Below are 19682 nucleotides of genomic sequence, written 5' to 3'. Positions count from 1 at the left end.
TATGAGGATTAACAAATATGTAAAGATATGATGAATACTAAAATGTTCCTATAATTGTAGCCTATTAAAAGAAAAAAAGTCCCCATTTATGTATTTTTTTTTATCTGATACTTTTTGTTTGTTTCACTTGCTAAGAACACTGAAGCAAATGAGAACCATGGTATAAGCATTCTTCACTTACTCCCATCATATACATTTTACAAATATAATTATATTTTAAATGTACTAATAATAATTGATAGGTTCCTAGCCCTCAGAAAGATGATAAACAACAATACTAGGAAGAAATATGAATTCAAGGGCCATCATTCGTCTGACTCCCTTGTAATTTAAAGGCCTCTCTATAGATACACCCATTTGGCAATAAACAGACAAGGATAATACTATAATAAATTAGAACCTCACTATTAAACAAGCAGTTATTGGTCTCCATTAATATTAGGTACTTCGTGAATACTAAAATGGAGTCCCTAGAAAACAGAGCCTCTAATATCATGAATGGATTATTCAGAAACCTTTTTCCAAGTCTCCAACCATCACACCGGCTCAGAAGTGAAAGCCCCATATTGATTTCATCAACAGCTATTTAGTATCAATCTATACAATAAAAAAGTATAGCTACTCATTATTATTTATTGAATAAAGGAAGAGATAAATGTATGCACATGTTTGTATGTGTGTGCACTTGTGAACATATGTAGAGAGAAACAAAGAGAGACTGAGAGAGAGAAACTGGGATAGACCAAGAGATAAAGAGATAACCTAGACTCAAATTTTGGGGATTAAAGCAAATGTACATAAATTTCAAATGAACATACTCTAAAGAATCAATCAGCTTCTTGGGATCCACAGGGGGAGGATAGACTACTTCATCAATATGTTTTCGATTGCAGTATGCATATGCTGTTGATACATGCATGAACACTTCCAGATTCCTCATTTGTTGTGCAAGAAGAATAAGCTGTCGCGTAGCAATCACATTTAACTGAACAGCATCTCTGTAAAGAAAAAGTAACAACAAACAGATGAAAGGCTATGCCATTTATTTTACCTACTAAATAATCTTATTTTCATTAGAAAAGTAGAGACAGACAGACAGAAATTTTGTTTCTTTATAGCTGACCCTTAGCTCTGGTTTTGGGTATTTTCTTTCAATATGAGGTTTACCTATCCAGAACCATTAAATTACAATAATATATAATCAAGTAAGAATGTTTATTTCACTTTTTCAAGCAAATTAATCCAGTAAACATTAAGACTACCTTACAAAAATCCAAAGTGATATTATAATAAAACTGCTACATTTGTTACAAGAAACATATGCAAAATCCATTTGATTTATATATTTCTTTCTCAGAATTTATTCAAAGTAAATAATTTTATGAAAACAAAAATATGTACACAAAAAAATCAATAAAAAGCATCATCTAATAATACCAAAAGCTTAGAATTGTTAAGAAGAAAAAACCCAACTACTCTTTAAAAAGGCCAGAAAATTACAGATAGAATTCTGACCACTTGACTCTAAAGTAGTATTTGATGTCTATTACATATTCAAAATAATGGGGATGCAGAGGGTACTGATTTGAGAGAGGTAGACCATGACTATTTTATTACCCATCCCTGAGGACAAGACATCCACTTCTGGGTCAACAGAAGCAAGGAATCAGAAAAAAAGATTCCTGTGTCTTATTTTTCCTTTCAATTTAACAGTACTTGAGAACCTGTAAAAGCATATTAGAAGAAAAATTTTTTTCATGAAAAAATTGGGTTGGGATATTATAATCATAGATATAACTTTTTTTCCTTGTTTTCAATGAGGGAAAAAAGATGATGTGTTCAAATGGAAATCCAGCAAGATATTTAACAGAAAGGCTACTGTCCATTAGACTATCAGAGAATGTGTTATTTTCTTTTGCATTTGCAAAACAATGGGGGTAGGGAGGATAATGTTTTGGGAGAGTACACAAAGGATTCTGTTACAGGATCTTGAGGATGGTGATAGAGTTTCTGGGTCACCGTAAATAAGGAATAACTTGAGAGGAACACTCCTGGTACCTTGCCTCCCCCCATCCCAAGTCATTTTGTGCCCAAATAAGTAACTTAATATCTCTGTCAGGATAGATAACCTCACTCTATTTTACCTCAATCCAATTTCTACTTCATGGAACTTCAGGCTGAGACGTTGACATGTTAGGTTAGAAAACATTTGGTACTAAACAAAAATAATGCTCTCATCATATGTTGGTTATAAGGAGCTATAGATGCAACTTTGGTGAGACTGATTGGAGTGGGGATAAAAAATGAGCAAAGCTTTGTAATTACCTTTAATGTAGACACAGAAACCACTTCAAAAGACGAGAACTCAACTTGAATTGCCAAAAAATTTTATCTTTCTCCTTATCTGTTAATAACACTTCTAAGACCTCAAAACCAGAGCTCTCAACTTGGCATAATAGACACCTGGGAATCTATTTAAAATGCAGATTTCTGTAGTTCATCCACAGACATTTTTTAATACGTCTGAATATGAGGCCCGGGAAACTACATTTTAAAATACACTCCCTAGGTGATTCTGATAGAAATTGTACTTTCCTCCTTCCTCCACCTCTGAGGAAATAATGCCTAAATGAGATCTCATCATTATTGCTGCCACTCCCGCCCCACCCCACCCCCTTTAACTAAGATATAGATACAGACATCTAGGGACCAATGAATCAACTTTAGGGTAGGGGACCCAAGCATCTGTAACTTTAAAAAACCTCTCCAAAACTGATTCTAGGGTAGTGATTCTATAAGATCCAACAACTAAATAATGCCAATGGCTCTTATTGATAATGAGGATTCCGAGATATTATTCCAGAACTAGAAGGTCAGGATTAGGCAAGTACAGCCTGGTATTATCTATTTTTATCATATTTTCCAATAATTCTTAAGATTCACATGCAAAAAAAATTCTAAAATTTGAGATTCAATGCCCTTAAACAACAGTTTCTTGATCTTTTCTAATCATCACTCTTCACTTTTACTTCCATTTCTTTCTGAAAGCATACTCATATCACAACCTGAGTCTTATCACACAGATGGGACAGAGATGGAATTGCTCCATCCCTGAAATTCTCTACTATGAATTTCCTCCAGACTAAACTTTCTGTCCTTCTATATTCTTACTCTCAACTTTGCCGGCCCTATTATATCTTCACTTCCATTACTACTTAAAGCAGAGCTGATTCCATGATCAATTATTTAGGGTCATTTATATGACCCTCAATATCATTTCTCTTATCTTTCATCAGTATTGCTTTCTTTTTTTTGAAAGCTGGGGTTTCTCTCTGCATTTAGCTGTATGTACCAACACAAAGTTTTGTGCAGCTGGTTCCATTTCAGGGTAATGCAACAAGAAAAAATAGAGAGCAAAAAATGCGGTTCTCTTACACAATCTTTTGGCTACAAGTTTCCTTTTTCTGGTTTTCTCAGAGTTTCAGTTACTTGTGATATGACTGCAGCCCCCAGTACTATCACTATGAAGCTCTGCAAGTCAGTACTTCTTTATCATTCCTATTCTCGATACCCATTATTTTCCTATCTCAAGATTTAAGAACTCCCCATATCTGAACACAAATGAGCTCTGTCTTCTGAACTCTCACCATACATAATGTATGCCCTTTTGTAATTCCTTATTTTCTACCCTCTATTATAGTTATTTAAGCATATCCTATCTCCTCTATTAGAGTACATGGGCTTTGAGAATAGTATCTGTCTGCAAATTATCTTGGTTTCTCCCTAAAATACTGGGCATAGTATTGGAGCAAAATCTGGATATTTTTTTCCCCTGGCAGTAAAGGATTTGTATCATTTTTTATTCATGGGTTAACATAAAAAATGGTTGTAAAGAGTAACTGTGTTACAAGTATGTATTTATAAGCCAACCCACAGTATTTTAGAATATTTGGCCCAAATCTAATGCTATCCTATCACCACTCAGAAGTCAACATACATTAAAACTGCTTCAAAGAAAACAATAATTTCAAATAAATGAGTAAGGCTAGGTCAGTGAATATGCAAGGAAGAGAAGATCAATACTGTATCTACCATTTCCATACTTGTATTGCTAGAAGAAGAAGAAAAACATAATGAAAAGATTTCCCTTTCATAGGTAGGTACAGAGAGAGGGAGAAAGTTCCCTGAGAGTACTCTGGTCTTCCTGATAAAGATTGCTTTGATGCGTTTTGTCCTAATTAATATTCCTTGGTATAAAACCAAAACATTCAATTCCCCTTTAGGCCAATACAACTTGACCAAAATCAGACAGCATCTATATACACTTTTTTTTCTTGAAACCATGCTATTTCATAAGGCTGTGTGAATCCTTTCTTTGTTATGAAGAAAAAATGGAAGCCAGAATTAGCAGGGAAAATATCCATTTGCTTGACTATATTAAGCTAATGAATTTCAAAAGCACTAACTAAAAACAAGGTACCATTCATAATCTTAGAAATATTATTTAAAAAAAGAATTATGAGAACTATATGCAAAAATATGTTCACAGAAGGAAAAAAATTTAACAGAAAACAAAGGAATTTCACTAATGAGGATCTCATACTGGTTCCTTTAAAATTTCCTTCAAGTATTGCTTTTAAAAATAATTTTTAAAAGATTTTTTTTACATCTTTATTTGAAGATTAATACATATTCACTGTATGAAATAAAAAACCTACCTGTAATCACACTATCCAAAGACAATAAATGACAAATAAAGAAACATATCTCATGTATAAATATGTAAAAATTACATATATATTTTAGGACAATGAGATTATACTATAGTTCTATTATTTATTTTTTCACTTTTGAATCATAAACTCAAAATGACTGTTCAGAATTCCACTATTTTGTCTGCTGGCTACACAAAAAGAACCAAAAAATATATAAAGCAACTGATACATAATCAGAAATTTTCTCATGGGTAGGCAAACTTGGAAGTCAGTTAAATTTTTAAAAGGGGAAAAAAATCCTTCAAGAAAACATTATCTCAATTTTATAAATAAGGAAACGGAGGCTCAAGAGGTTAGCAACGACCCAAACTCACCAGCTAATAAACAAAATAATTCAGATTACAACTAAGAGGTATCTAATTCCTAAATTCACATCCTTTACATTACACAGGGCTGCCTCAGCTTCCTCAAGTGTAAAATGGATTTGCCTATTATATTACAGTGGGTAAGGTTAACAGTAATAAAATAATGAATGAAAAAATACCTTGAAACCTATAAAATACTGCAGAAATATAAGGGATTATTATAGTGCTCTCACCTGAAATACAGTTAAAAAAAAAAAAAAAAATGCCAGAGGACCCAGATTCGATTCCCAGTGCCTGCCCATGTTAAAAAAAAAAAAAAATGATGCTTTGGTGCTGAACAGTCACCTTATTTAATGTTGATTAACGTTTATACCTTTACATTAGATATGGCCAACAGATAATCTCAAAATCATTTATAATTAGAACTTAAATTAAGAATATTTTAAGGAGGCCTTCAAGCAGTTTGAAACCTGAAAAAAGTATGCATCATTTTAACTAGCATAAGACCATACAATTAGATTAATACTATAAAAGCTGTATTTTGAAGAATATCATCAAAAATAATGCTGTCTTAAGCACCACTATTTAAAACACGTATTCGTTAGATTTTTTTAAAAATAATATACATTTACCATTATTTTTTTTCTGAAACAGTCTTCTTGAAGTTGGCCCAAACTAAACAAGGTATGAGTTAAATTTATAGGCTATTTTACCTATTCTGCAAAACTTGAGTATAATTTTGTTTAATCTTCAGATGGAAATAACATGGAGTAGGAAAATAAAGCTGTTGAGATATGTTTCTGAAAGAATGGAAGGCAGAGGAAACGCACACTATTAGCTGAAGACATATTCCTACTAAGAAACTTGATTTATTGGTAACTTTTTCTAATATACATACACTAGTTATATAACGGTTTTAAACTGATAACAAGAAAAAATTCTTTTAAACCCTGTAGGACACTAAAAGCCACACTTAACATATGGTAAGCAGTTTCAAATCACTTTAAAAACAACTTGACACAAAAAAGGAAACTTAAAATCAGATCTTTTAAAGTTCACATATAATACAAATTGCCTGTACTTACCTTAAATTTTCATTAAACCTTACTGTAGCTGCACAGTGGAATATAATATTGATAGAATCTACGATGACTTCTTTATCTTCTTCACTAAGAGCCAGTTTAGGTTGGGTGAGTTCACTGCTGACTGCTATAATTTTCTCTCTAAAATCTGGATTTTCATCTCTCAATCTGTCAAAGAGCTATCAAAGGAGGAAAAGATTTACTTCAGGGCAGGATTTTTCAACTTTTAAACCCATTATCATCTCTTTTGCCACCAAGGATTACTATTTTAAAAATTTAACTATGCAATTCCTAAATGTCCTATTCTTAATTGCTAATAGAACATCTCATGAGGCCCAAACTATCATTGCATTTTACAGCTAAGGAATCTGAGACACAGTGATGTTAAGTAATTTGCCAAAGACACAGAGCTGTTAATTTCTGGGTTTGAATTGGAACAGTCCATGTATTTGCTGATTAGATTAGCTCTCAGAAGCAACTTAAGCAATACAGAGATCATGACATTTAAAAAAATCTAGACTTTAATTTATCACTTCATTTTATTTTGATGTTATTCCCTTTTGGCAGATTAAAGTAAAATACCATGATAAATAATCTACCTAAATTCTTAGAATTAAAAAAAAAAATGCTCAAGAAAAAAAAGTTGGTAAGCAAACACGCAATTTAGAAACCGGACAAACTGAGAAGTGTCATATATATATATATATATATAGGATTATAACCTGAAAATTCAATGTTCCTTAAATATACCCAAAGGAACAAATTTTAGCTAGAAAATTAGTTGGATCAGAAAATTATTTAAGTGTAAAGGGACATCCAATTGTGAGCCAACTTCAATTTTGTTATCCTAGATTTTATATAATTTTAATAAAACTGACACTACTTCAAGATCACTGCTCTATCACACTTTGTTTCAAGTCCCTACTTGCAGTTTAATCAGGATTGTTAGCCTGAGGGAAAGAAACCTATAAAATATACAGTGCTCACTTTTCACCTTCCTAGATGAATTTAAGTATATAAGTCTTTTCCACCATCACAGCCAGTTCGTAAATTCATTATTAATGTGTTCTTACATTAATTAATTAACTAGGAATTTCACATGAGTGAGCGACCTTCTAGACACTAAGAAAACAAAGAAATTGTCTTTGCCCTCAAATTCTTGCGAGTCTAACAGGAAAAATTACACAAGCAAAAAGACAATTAAAATACAGCATTTTAAGTAATAAAACAGGGCTAACATGATATTATAGGACTGCAAAGGAGAAACAACTAACCCAGCCTGGGTCGGGGGTGGGGGGTTGATGAAAGACAACTTCTCAGAGGAAATAACATTTACGCTGACACTTCAAGAATAAATAGAAACTGTGTGTAATACACATGTGTATGTTTTGGGGATTGGAGGGAAGGGGAAAGAATCTGAGAGGATAAAGAAGAAGAGTGCTCTAGGAAAATGAAGCAGCATGTATAATGACATAAGAGGGCATAATATGCTTGGAAATGAAAAAAAAAGTTCAATAAGCTTGGAGCATAGAATATGAAGAAAAAAGTGTAAAGTTCTACAAGAGGGCAGGCAGGACCACATAATTGCCTTTTTTTTAATGTAAATATATTTACAATATCAATTTTCCCATTTTAACAACTTTCAAATATACAAGTCAGTGGTATTATGTTTAAATGTTATACTATCATCACACCATCCATTACCAAAACTTTTCCTCAACCCAAACTCCTGTACCCATTAAGTATTAACTCCCTGTTCACCACCTGACTTCCCCTGGTAATCTGTAGTCTAACCTTCTATCTCTATGAATTTGCATATTCTAATTATTTCATACACTATTGGTCCTTAAGTGCTGGCTTATGTCACTCAACATGTTGAATGTCTTCAAGGTTTATTCATGTTGTAGTATGTCTCAGAACTTCATTCCTTTTCACAGCTGAATAATATTCCACTGTCTGGATATACCACATTTATTTACCCATTCATCCACTGGTGGGGACACTTAGGATGCTTTCACTTTGTGGCTATTGTGAACAATTCTCCTATGCACACTGTTGTACAAAAATCCACTTGAGCCCCTGATTTCAATTCTTTGGGGTAGGTACCTAGATATGGGATTGCTGGGTCATATAGTAATTCTTTACATAACTTTTTAAGGAATTGCCAAACTGTTTTCCATAGCAACTACACCATTTTACATTCTATACTGGTTTGAATCTGTTGTGTATCCCAGAAAAACCATGTCCTTCAATCCTTATTCAACAGTGCTGGTGGATCTTTTTGATTGTTTCCATGGAGATGTGACCCACCCAATTGTGGATGGTAACTTTTGATTAGATGGTTTCCATGGAGAGTATATCCACCCATTCAAGGTGTGACTGCTTACTGGAGCCCGTTAAAAGGGAACCATTTTGGAAAAAGCTAGAAAGCAACCAGAAACAATAGAATCCACACAGCCAGAGAACTTTGGAGATGAAAAAGGAAAATGCCCCTGGAGGAACCTCATGAAACAAGAAGCTAGGAGAGAAAGCTAGCAGATATAGCCATGTGCCCTTCCAGTTGAAAAAGAAACCTTGAACTTCATCAGCCCTTCTTGACTAAAAGTAACTGCCTGCTGGTGTCTTAATTTGGACATTTTCAGAGCCTGAGAACTGCAAATTTGCAACTTAATAAGTTCTCCTTTTAAAAAATTGTTCCTGATGATATTAAGAATCACTGATTCATATGTAGAATGGAATGATTTCTAAATGTTGTGTTAGTTAATTTAAAAAAAAAAAAATTGTTCCATTTCTGGTTTATCGCATTCTGGCAGCTTGCAACTAGAACACCTATCCACCAACAATGTTCAAGGATTCCTATTTCTCTGCAACCTTACCAACATTTATTATTTTCCCTTTTTTTAAAATACATGAACGATTTTAGTGAGTATGAAGTTCTATCTTGTAGTTTTGATTTGTACTTCCCTAATGGCTAATGATGTTGAACAAAATTCACATGCTTATTTAGCCATCTGAATATCGTCTTTGGATAAATTTCTACTCAAGTCCTCTGTGAATTTTTTAATTGGGTTGTTTGTTTTTTGATGTTGTTGATGAGTTATAGGGGTTTTTTATGTACTCTGAATATTAAATCCTTATCAGCGACAGGGTATCAAAATATTATCTCTTTTTTCATGAATTCCAATTAACCTATATTTTTCTTTTGTTGCTGGTGCTTTCAATATCGATCTGTCACCACATTATTCAACATGTACTAGAAGTTCTAGCTAGAGCAATTAGGCAAGAAAAAGAAATAAAAGGCATTCAAATCAGAAAGGAAGAAGAAAACCTTTCACTATTTGCAGATGATACGATCCTATATTAGAAAGTCTCAAAAAATTTACAAAACTACTAGACCTAATAAATGAATTTAGCGAAGTGCTGGGATAAAAGATTAACATGCAAAAATAAGTAATGTTTCTATACATTAGCAATGAGCAAGTTGAAGAGGAAATCTGGGGAAAAAATCCACTTACAATAGCAACTAAAAGAATCAAATACATAGGAATAAACTTAACCAAGGACATAAAGGACCTGTATTAAGAAAATTACAAAACACTGCTAAAAGAAATCAAAGAAGACTTAAATAAATGGAAGGACATTCTGTGTTCATGAATTGGAAGACCAAATATTGTTAAGATGTCAATTCTACTCAAATTGATTTACAGACTACAATCCCAATCAAAATTTCAATGGCCTACTTTGAAACTAGGCCACAGAAAGATGTAATTCTTTGCAGAATTGGAAAAGCCAATTACCAAATTTATTTGTACAGGGCGCTAAAGAGTCAGAAACTTCTTAAAAAAGAAAAATGAACTTGGAGGATTTTCACTTCCTCCAAATTCCTGATTTTAAAGCATAATACAAAGTTAAAGTGATAAAAACAGAATAGTACTGGCATAAAGTTAGACATTGACCAATGGAATTGAATCAAGAGTTCAGAAATAAACCCTCACATCTACACTCTAAAGATTTTTTATTTTTTTAAATTTCATTGACAAAACATACAAACATGAACATTCTTAACATATGAACATTTCATACTTGGTGTAAAAGCAATGACTCACAATATCATCACATACTTGTATATTCATCACCATGATCATTTCTTAGAACATTTGCATCACTCCAGAAGAAGAAATAAAAAGAAAAAACTCATACATACCATACCCCTTACCCCTCCCTCTCATTCACCACTAGTATTTCCATCTACCCAATATATTTTAACCTTTGCTCCCCCTATTTGTTTCCTATACCTCTTACCACTCCCTTCCACTGATCACTACCATTTCAATCTATTCAAATTTGTTTTAATATTTGTTCCCCCATTATTTATTCATTTTTAATTCATATTATTTATTTGTTCTTTAATTTTTTTAAATATAAAAACAAACTCAAACATTCTTAACATATGATTATTTGTGCTGGCTTGACAGGATGTATGTCCCCTAGAAAAGCCATGCTTTAATCCTAATTCCATTTTGTAAAGGCAGCTGTTTCTTCTAATTCCTATTCAGCATTGTATGTTTGAAACTGTAATTAGATCATCTCCCAGGAGATGTGATTTAGTCAAGAGTGGTTATTAAACTGGATTAAGAGACAACATGTCTCCACCCATTTGGGTGGGTCTTAATAAGTTTCTGGAGTCCTATAAAAGAGGAAATATTTTGAAGGATGAGAGATTCGGAGACAACAGAGAATGCTGCAGCACCACAAAACAGAGAGTCCATGAACCAGTGACCTTTGGAGATGAAGAAGGAAAACGCCTCCTGGGGAGCTTCATGAAACAAGGAGCCAGGAGAAGAAGCTAGCAAATGACACCAGGTTCGCCATGTGCCCTTCCAGATGAGAGAGGAACCCTGAATGTGTTCACCATGTGCCTTTGCAGATGAGAGAAAAACTCTGACTGTGTTTGCCATGTACCCTTCCAGCTGAGAGAGAAAACTTGAACTTTATTGGCCTTCTTGAACCAAGGTATGTTTCCCTGGATGCCTCTGATTGGACATTTCTATAGACTTGTTTTAATTGGGACATTTTCTCAGCCTTAGAACTGTAAACTAGCAACTCATTAAATTCCCCTTTTTAAAAGCCATTCCATTTCTGGTATATTCTGGCAGCTAGCAAACTAGAACATCAGTCCATTCCACATATATAATCAGAAATTCACAATATCATCACATAGTTGCATATTCATCATCATGATCATTTCTTAGAACATTTGCATCAATTCAGAAAAAGAAATAAAAAGACAACAGAAAAAAAATTGTACATACCATACCCCTTAACCTCCCCTTTCATTGATCACTAGCATTTCAATCTACTAAATTTATTTTAACATTCGTTCCTCCTATCATTTATTTTTATTCCATATGTTTTACTCATCTGTTGATAAGGTAGATAAAAGGAGCGTCAGACACAAGGTTTTCACAATCACACAGTCACATTGTGAAAGCTATATCATTATACAATCACCTTCAAGGAACATGCCTACTGGAACACAGCTCTACACTTACAGGCAGTTCCCTACAGCCTCTCCATTACATCTTGACTAACAAGGTGATATCTATTTAATGCATAAGAATAACCTCCAGGATAACCTCTCAACTTTGGAATCTCTCAGCCATTGACACTTTATTTTGTCTCATTTCACTCTTCCCCCTTTTTTCGAGGTTTTCTCAATCCCTTGATGCTGAGTCCCACCTCAGTCTAGGATTCCTGTCCCAAGTTGCCAGGAAGGTCCACACCCCTGGGAGTTATGTCCCATGCAGAGAGGGGGAGGGCGGTGTGTTGTGTTGGCTGGAGAGAGAGGTCACATCTGAGCAACAAAAGAGGTTCTCTTGGGGGTGACTCTTATGCCTAATTTTAAGTAGGCTTGACCTACAATTTGCGGGGTTAAGTTTCATATGAACAAACCCCAGGATCAGGGGCTCAGCCTATTGCTTTGGTTGTCCCCACTGCTTGTGAGAATATCAAGAATTCTCCACTTGGGGAAGTTTAATTTTCCCCCTTCTCATCATTCTCCCAAGTGGACTTTGCAAATACTTTTTTACTCACTGTTCAAATCACTAAGGGATTTATTGGAGCATCACTCTGGACAGACCTACAGAATCTTATGCCCTACTCAAGGTTCCATGTACTTATAGTGTTCAATTAAGGTGTCCACATAAGTTATATTAGGAACTGCACTAGTCAAAACATAAATTTTAACCAAATAAACTTTTGCTTTAGTCTCACACATAAGTTAAAATGTTAAAATATTAATTACCACCTATTTTCAACACCCTGCAGTATTGACATTTCTTCGTTCTTCCTCATGCAAAAACATTTTTGAATTTGTACATTTAGTCACTATCATTATATACTCTAGGCATTCCTAGATTATACCATCTCTGTTTTTATTGTTTATCTTTCTTTTCTTTCTGATTTCATTTGCGCCCCCAGCCCTCCTTCCTCTATCATTCTCACATTCAGCTTCATTCGGTGTTCTAACATAATGTATTACAGTTAGATAGTATTGTGCTATCCATTTCTGAATTTTTATAATCACTTCTACTGCCCAATCTGTATCCCTTCAGCTCCAATTACCCAATATCCTACCCTATTTCTGTCTCCTGATGGTCTCTGTTACCAACTGAAATCTCCAAGTTTATTCACTGATGTCAGTTTATATCAATGAGACCATACAGTATTTGTCCTTTTGTTTCTGGCTAATCTCACTCAGCATAATGTCCTTAAGGTCCATCCGTGTTGTTACATTCTTCATAATTTTATTCTGTCTTATAGCTGCATAATATTCCATCATACATATATACCACAGCTTGTTTAGTAACTTGTCTGTTGATGGACATTTTGGCTGTTTCCATCTCTTCACAATTGTAAATAAAGCTGCTATAAACATTGGTGTGCAAATGTCTGTTTGCGTCCTTGCCCTCATGTCCTCTGAGTAGATACCTAGCAATGGTATTGCCAGATCATGTGGCAATTCTATACTTACCTTCCTGAGAAACCTGCCAAACTGCCTTCCAAAGTGGTTGTACCATTTGACATTCCCACCAACACTGGATAAGTGTGCCTCTTTCTCCACAACCTCTCCAGCACTTGTTTTCAGTTTTATTGATAATGGTCATTCTACTGGGAGTGAGATGATATCTCATTACGATTTTGATTTGCATATCCCTAATAGCCAGAGAAGTTGAGCATCTTTTCATGTGCCTTTTGGCCATTTGTTATTTCCTCTTCTGAGAAGTGTCCATTCAAGTCTTTTGCCCAGTTTAATAACTGGGTTTTCTATCTTTTTGTTGTTGAGTTGAACAATCTCTTTATATATTCTGGATACTAGACCTTTATCTGATAAATCGCTTCCAAATATTGTCTCCCATTGTGTAGGCTGCCTTTTTACTTTCTTGACAAAGTTTTTTAATGTACAAAAGTGTTTAGTTTTGAGGAGTTCCCATTTATGTATTTCTTTCTTCAATGCTTATGCTTTGGGTGCAAGGTCTAGGAAACCGCCTCCTATTTATAAGATTTATAAGATATTTCCCTACATTTTCTTCTAAAAGTTTTATGGTCTTAGAGCTAATGTTTAGGTCTTTGATGCATTTTGAGTTAATTTTTGTATAGAGTGTGAGCTATGATCCTCTTTCATTCTTTTGCATATGTATACCCAGTTCTCTAGGCACAATTTATTGAAGAGACTGCTCTGTCCCAGGCGAGTTGGTTTGACCATCTTATCAAAGATCAATTGTCCATAGATGAGAGGGTCTATATCTGAACACTCTATTCAATTCCATTGGTCAGTATATCTATCTTTATGCCAGAACCATGCTGTTTTGACCACTGTAGCTTCATAATACACCTTAAAGTCAGGTAGCGTGAGACCTCTGACTTTATTTTTCTTTCTCAGGATACTTTTAGCTATTTGGGGCACACTGCCCTTCCAGATAAATTTGGTTACTGGCTTTTCTATTTCTGAAAAGTAAGTTGTTGGGATTTTAATTGGTATTGCATTGAATCTGTAAATCAGTTTGGGTAGAACTGACACTTTAACTATATTTAGTCTTCCAATCCATGATCACAGTATGCCCTTCATTTATTTAGGTCTTGTTTGATTTCTTTTAAGAATTTCTTGTAGTTTTCTTTGCATACGTCTTTTGTCTCTTTAGTTAAATTTATTCCTAAATATTTTATTCTTTTGGTTGAATTGTAAATGGAATTTTTTTCTTGATTTCCCCCTCAGATTGTTCATTACTAGTGTATAGAAATACTACAGATTTTTGAGTGTTGATCTTGTACCCTGTCACTTTGCTGTACTCATCATTTATTAGCTCTAATAGTTTTGTTGTGGATTTTTCAGGGTTTTTGACATATAGTATCATATCATCTGCAAACAGTGAGAGTTTTACTTCTTCCTTTATAATTTTGATGCCTTGTATTTCTTTTCTTGTCTATTTGCTCTGGTTAGAACTTTCAACACAATGTTGAATAACAATGGTGATAGAGGACATTCTTGTCTTGTTCCTGATCTTAGGGGGAAAGTTTTCAGTTTTTCCCCATCGAGGACTGTTCCTAGTTTGCTAGCTGCCAGAATGCAATACACCAGAAACAGAATGGGTTTTAAAAAAGGGAATTTAAAAAATTGCTAGTTTACAGTTCTAAGGCTGAGAAAATGTCCCAATTAAAACAGGTCTATAGAAATGTCCAAACTAAGGCATCCAGGGAAAGATACCTTGGTTCAAGAAAGCCGATGAAGTTCAATGCTTCTCTCTCAGCTGGAAGGGCACATGGTGAACATGGTGGCACCTACTGGCTTTCTCATGATCCCACAAAAGGGACTGTCCAAAATGTATCCTCTTTTAAAAGATTCCAGTAAGCAACTCCAACTTCAATTGGTGGAGACACACCTCTATGGAAATCATTGATCAAAAGTTACTATCCACAATTGGGTGGGTCACATCTCCATAGAAACAATCAAAAATGCTCCCACCCAGCAATATTGAATGAGGATTAAAGAATATGACTTTTATGGGGTCCACCCCAGATTCAAACTGGTACAAGGATGATGTTAGTTGTGGGTTTTTTATATATTCCCTTATCATGTTGAAGAAGTTCCCTTCTATTCCTATTTCTTGAAGTGTTTTCAACAGGAAAGGATGTTGAATTTTGTCAAATGCCTTTTCTGCATCAATTGAGATGATCATATGGTCTTTCTGCTTTGATTTGTTGATATGGTGTATTATGTTAATTTATTTTCTTATGTTGAACCATCCTTGCACAAAGGGCATGAATCCTACTTGGTTATGGTGTATAATTCTTTCAATGAGCTGCTGGATTCAATTTGCAAGAATTTTGTTGAGGATTTATGCATCTATATTCATAAGAGAGATTGGCCTGTAGGCTATATTTTGGACAGTCCCTTTTGTGGAATCATGAGAAAGCCAGTAGGTGTCACCATGTTCACCATGTGCCCTTCCAGCTGAGAGAGAAGCATTGAACTTTTTTTGTAATATCTTTGTCTAGCTTTGGTATGAGGGTGATGTTGGCTTCGTAGAATGAGTTAGGTAGCTTTCCCTCCTCTTCAATTTTTTTGAAGAGTTTGGGCAGGATTGGTACTAATTCTTTCTGGATTATTTGGTAGAATACACATATGAAGACATCTGGTCCTGGACTTTTCTTTTTGGGGAGCTTCTTAATAACTGATTCAATTTCTTTACTTGTGATTGGTTTGTTGAGGCCACCTATTTCTTCTTGAGTCAATGTTGGTTGTTCATGCCTTTCTAGAAAGTTCTCCATTTCATCTGCATCGTCAAATTTATTAGTATAAAGTTGTTCATCGTATCATCTCATTATTTCCTTTATTTCTGTGGGGACAGTGGTTATGTCTCTCTTCCATTTCTGATTTTATTTATTTGCATCCTCTCTCTTCTTTTTGTCAACCTCGCTAAGGGTCCATCAATCTTTTTTTCTCATAGAACTAACTTCTGGTTTTGTTGATTTTCTCAATTGTTTTCATGTTCTCAATTTCATTTATTTCTGATCTTCATTATTTCTTTCCTTTTGCTTGCTTTGGGGTTAGTTTCCTGTTCTTTCTCTAGTTCTTCCAAGTGGATAATTAATTTCTCAATTTTTGCCCTTTCTTCTTTTTTGATATAGGCATGTAGGGCAATAAATTTCCCTCTTAGCACTGCCTTTGCTGCATCTCATAAATTCTGATATGTTGTGTTTTCATTTTCATTTGCCTCGAGATATTTACTGATTTCTCTTGTAATTTCTTCCTTGACCCACTGTTTAAGAGTGTGTCGTTGTCTCCATATATTTGTGAATTTTCTGGCACTCTGCCTATTACTGATTTCCAACTTCATTCATTTATGATCTGAGAAAGAGTTTTGCATGATTTCAATGTTTTAAAATTTATTAAGACTTCCTTGGTGACCCAGCATATGATCTATCCTTGAGAATGATCCATGAGCAGTAGAAAAAAAAGGTGTAACCTGCTGTTGTGGGGTGTAATGTTCTATAAATGTCTGTAAGTATAGCTCATTTATTGTATTATTCAAATTTTGTTTCTTTATTGATCCTTTGTCTAGATGTTCTGTCCACTGATGAGAGTGGGAAGTTGAAGTCTACAACTATTATGGTAGATGTCTATTTCTCTTTTCAGTGTTTGCCTCATGTATTTTGGAACATTCCTGGCTCATTGCATAAATATTTATGATTGTTATGTCTTCTTGTTGAATTGTTCCTTTTATTAATACACACTGTCCTTCTTTGTCTCTTTTAACTGCTTTACATTTGAAGTCTAATTTGTCGGATATTAGTATAGCTAACTCCTGCTCTTTTCTGATTGTTATTTGCATGAAATATCTTTTCCCAACCTTTCACTGTCAAGCTATGTTTATCCTTGGGTCAAAGATGGGTTTCCTATTGACAGCATAGAGATGGGTCCTGTTTTTTAATCCATTCTGCCAGTCTGTCTTCTGATTGGGGAGTTTAATCCATTCACATTTAGTGTTATTACTGTACGGGTAGTATTTTCTTCTACCATTTTCCCTTTCAGAAATTTATATGTCATATGTAATTTTTCTCCTTTTCACCTTTACTGATAAGTCTTCATTTCTACAGTCTTCTCCACACTTCTCTCTCCTGTCTTTTTGTATCTGCCTCTAGTGCTCCCTTTACTGTTTCTTGCAGAGCCAGTCTCTTGGTCACAAATTCTCTCAGTGACTTTTTTGTCTGAAAATGTTTTAATTTCTCCCTCATTTTTGAAGGACAATTTTGCTGGATATAGAATTCTTGGTTGGCAGTTTTTCTCTTTTAGTAATTTAAATATATCATCCCACTGTCTTCTTGCCTCCATGGTTTCTGCTGAGAAATCTACACATAGTTTTATTGGGCTTCCCTTGTATGGGATGGATTGCTTTTCTCTTGCTGCTTTCAAGAGTCTCTCTTTCTCTTTGACCTTGGACATTCTGATCAGTAAGTGTCTTGGAGTACATCTATTTGGATATATTCTGTTTGGGGTACACTGCACTTCTTGGATCTCTAATTTTAAGTTGTTTATAAGAGTTGGGAAATTTTCAGTGATAATTTCCTCCATTAGTTTTTCTCCTCCTTTTCCCTTCTCTTCTCCTTCTGGAACACCCACAACACGTATATTCATGAGTTTCATGTTGTCATTCAATTCCCTGAGTCCCTGCTCACATTTTTCCATTCTTTTCCCTATATTTTCTTTTGCATGTTGAATTTCAGATATTCCTTTTGCATGTTGAATTTCAGATATTCCGACCTCCAGTTCACTAATCCTATCTTCTCCTCTTGAAATCTGACATTGTAGGTTTCTATTGTTTTTTTTTCATCTCTTCTATTGTGCCTTTCATTCCTTAAATTCTGTGATTTGTTTTTTCAGACTTGATTTCTTTTTGTTCATTCCTTGCCTTCTTTATATCCTCCCTCAATTAATTGATTTGATATTTGATGAGGTTTTCCATGTCTGTTCAAACTTTCTGAATTAATTGTTTCAACTCCTGTATCTCATTTGAAATGTTGGTTTGTTCCTTTGACTGGGCTATATCTTCAATTTTCCTAGTGTGATTCGTAATTTTTTGCTGGCATCTAGGCATTTAATTACCTTAATTAGTTTGTTCTGGAGATTGTGTTTTCACTTCTTTTACCTAGGATTTTCTTGCTGGATGACTTTGTTGTCTATCTGTTCTCTGACATCCAGCTCAGCTTATTCTAGTCCTCTAACTTATGTTTTGTTTAACAGATCAGAATATTTAAGTTCTTGTTTTCTTGTTTCTTGCCCTGCCTGCATGGTGCCTCCCACTCCCCCCAACTTAGGAGGGTTTACTTCGGTATTATAGACCCCAGCCAGATTTTCCCATATCAAACTAGCCTCCTCTCAGGAGAAAGAGTCCCCTGCATCAGTTTTCCCAAAGGGTGAGACCCAGCAGGTTGAAAGATTTTCCTATGAAGTCTCTGGAACCTGTGTTTTTCCTATCCTGCCCAGTATATGGCACTTTTCTGCCCGCGGGTCCCACCAGCATAAGGTGACGCAGTACCCTTAACTTCAGCAGACTTTCCCTGCTGGGCGCATGGTGGAGACAGAGGAGAGGTTGTAGGCTGACTTTAATCGTCGCACTTTTCCAGACCATGGGGTCTGAATTCCTTGAGGGAGGGAATCCACCTGAGCTGGCCACCCCCCTCTCCTGAGGAAGGCACAGGCTCCAGAAAAAAAAACAAACCTCTTTCTGCCTATGCCTAGGGCAGCTGGAGCCTGAGAAGCCCTGCCACTGTATTCAAAGGCAGTCAAGCTGCAGAAACACAGCCACAAAAAAGAAAAAGAAAAATCCTTCTCAGAGCAGAACTCCCATTCCTTGGGTTTGCTAATCAAGAGCATAAGTTGGTATGTTGCTTTGTGTACCTTAAGATCCTATGTGCCCCCTCCTTTCTTTCTTGGCCCAGACCCTTTCAAGTGTTAAGTGCTATATGATCCAAAAAACCTCTGTTTCTTTTTTTTCTTTTTTCTTTTTCCATCAGCCCTGGCCCCTTGGTCCCAGGGCAAACATCAGCAACCACAGTTTTGACTCAAGGTTCATCTGAGCTGGGGCCCTATTTTTAGTAGTCAGAATTTGTGAATTAATTCCACAACTGGAGCTTAGTTGCACTCAGCCCCCTGCTGCTGGTAAAGTCCCTTTCTTTTCTCCTCTGGGAAGCAGCCTGTTGGGGAGGGGCAGCAGCCATTGTGACTTCAGGAACTCACAGTTCTGGGTGTGCTCACAGCCAGTCCAGCTGGTCCAGACTGGTGTACGCTGTGTGCCTGGTCACTGACGTGGCCCAAGCAGTTGTTCTCTACTGTTCCTGGCTATTTAGTCAAACTAAAACCCACATCTCGCTAAGCTGCTCTCTAGGCGCTCTCTTCCTAATTCATAGTTTTTACTCATCTGTCCATACTGTAGATGAAAAGAAGCATCAAACACATGGTT

The 19682-nt window shown here is 35.2% G+C and overlaps 1 protein-coding gene across 5 annotated transcripts in view; it reads right to left on the bottom strand.

Moving 5' to 3' along the window:
• The window catches only part of FAR1 (fatty acyl-CoA reductase 1), a 112663-nt gene that overhangs the window by 22526 nt on the left and 70455 nt on the right, over positions 1–19682 (bottom strand). For all 5 annotated transcript variants that reach the window (XM_077114059.1, XM_077114061.1, XM_077114060.1 and 2 more), the window contains 2 exons: positions 6166–6341; positions 819–998 (listed from right to left, as the gene is read on the bottom strand). In XM_077114059.1, coding sequence (XP_076970174.1) covers positions 819–998; positions 6166–6341 — 356 coding nt within the window. The remainder of the gene's footprint in view (positions 1–818; positions 999–6165; positions 6342–19682) is intronic.

Source organism: Tamandua tetradactyla, chromosome 8 (assembly GCF_023851605.1).
Source record: "Tamandua tetradactyla isolate mTamTet1 chromosome 8, mTamTet1.pri, whole genome shotgun sequence".
Taxonomy (NCBI): domain Eukaryota; kingdom Metazoa; phylum Chordata; class Mammalia; order Pilosa; family Myrmecophagidae; genus Tamandua; species Tamandua tetradactyla.
The sequence above is the reverse complement of the archived record's forward strand: the minus strand, read 5'-3'. Positions and strand labels throughout refer to the sequence as shown.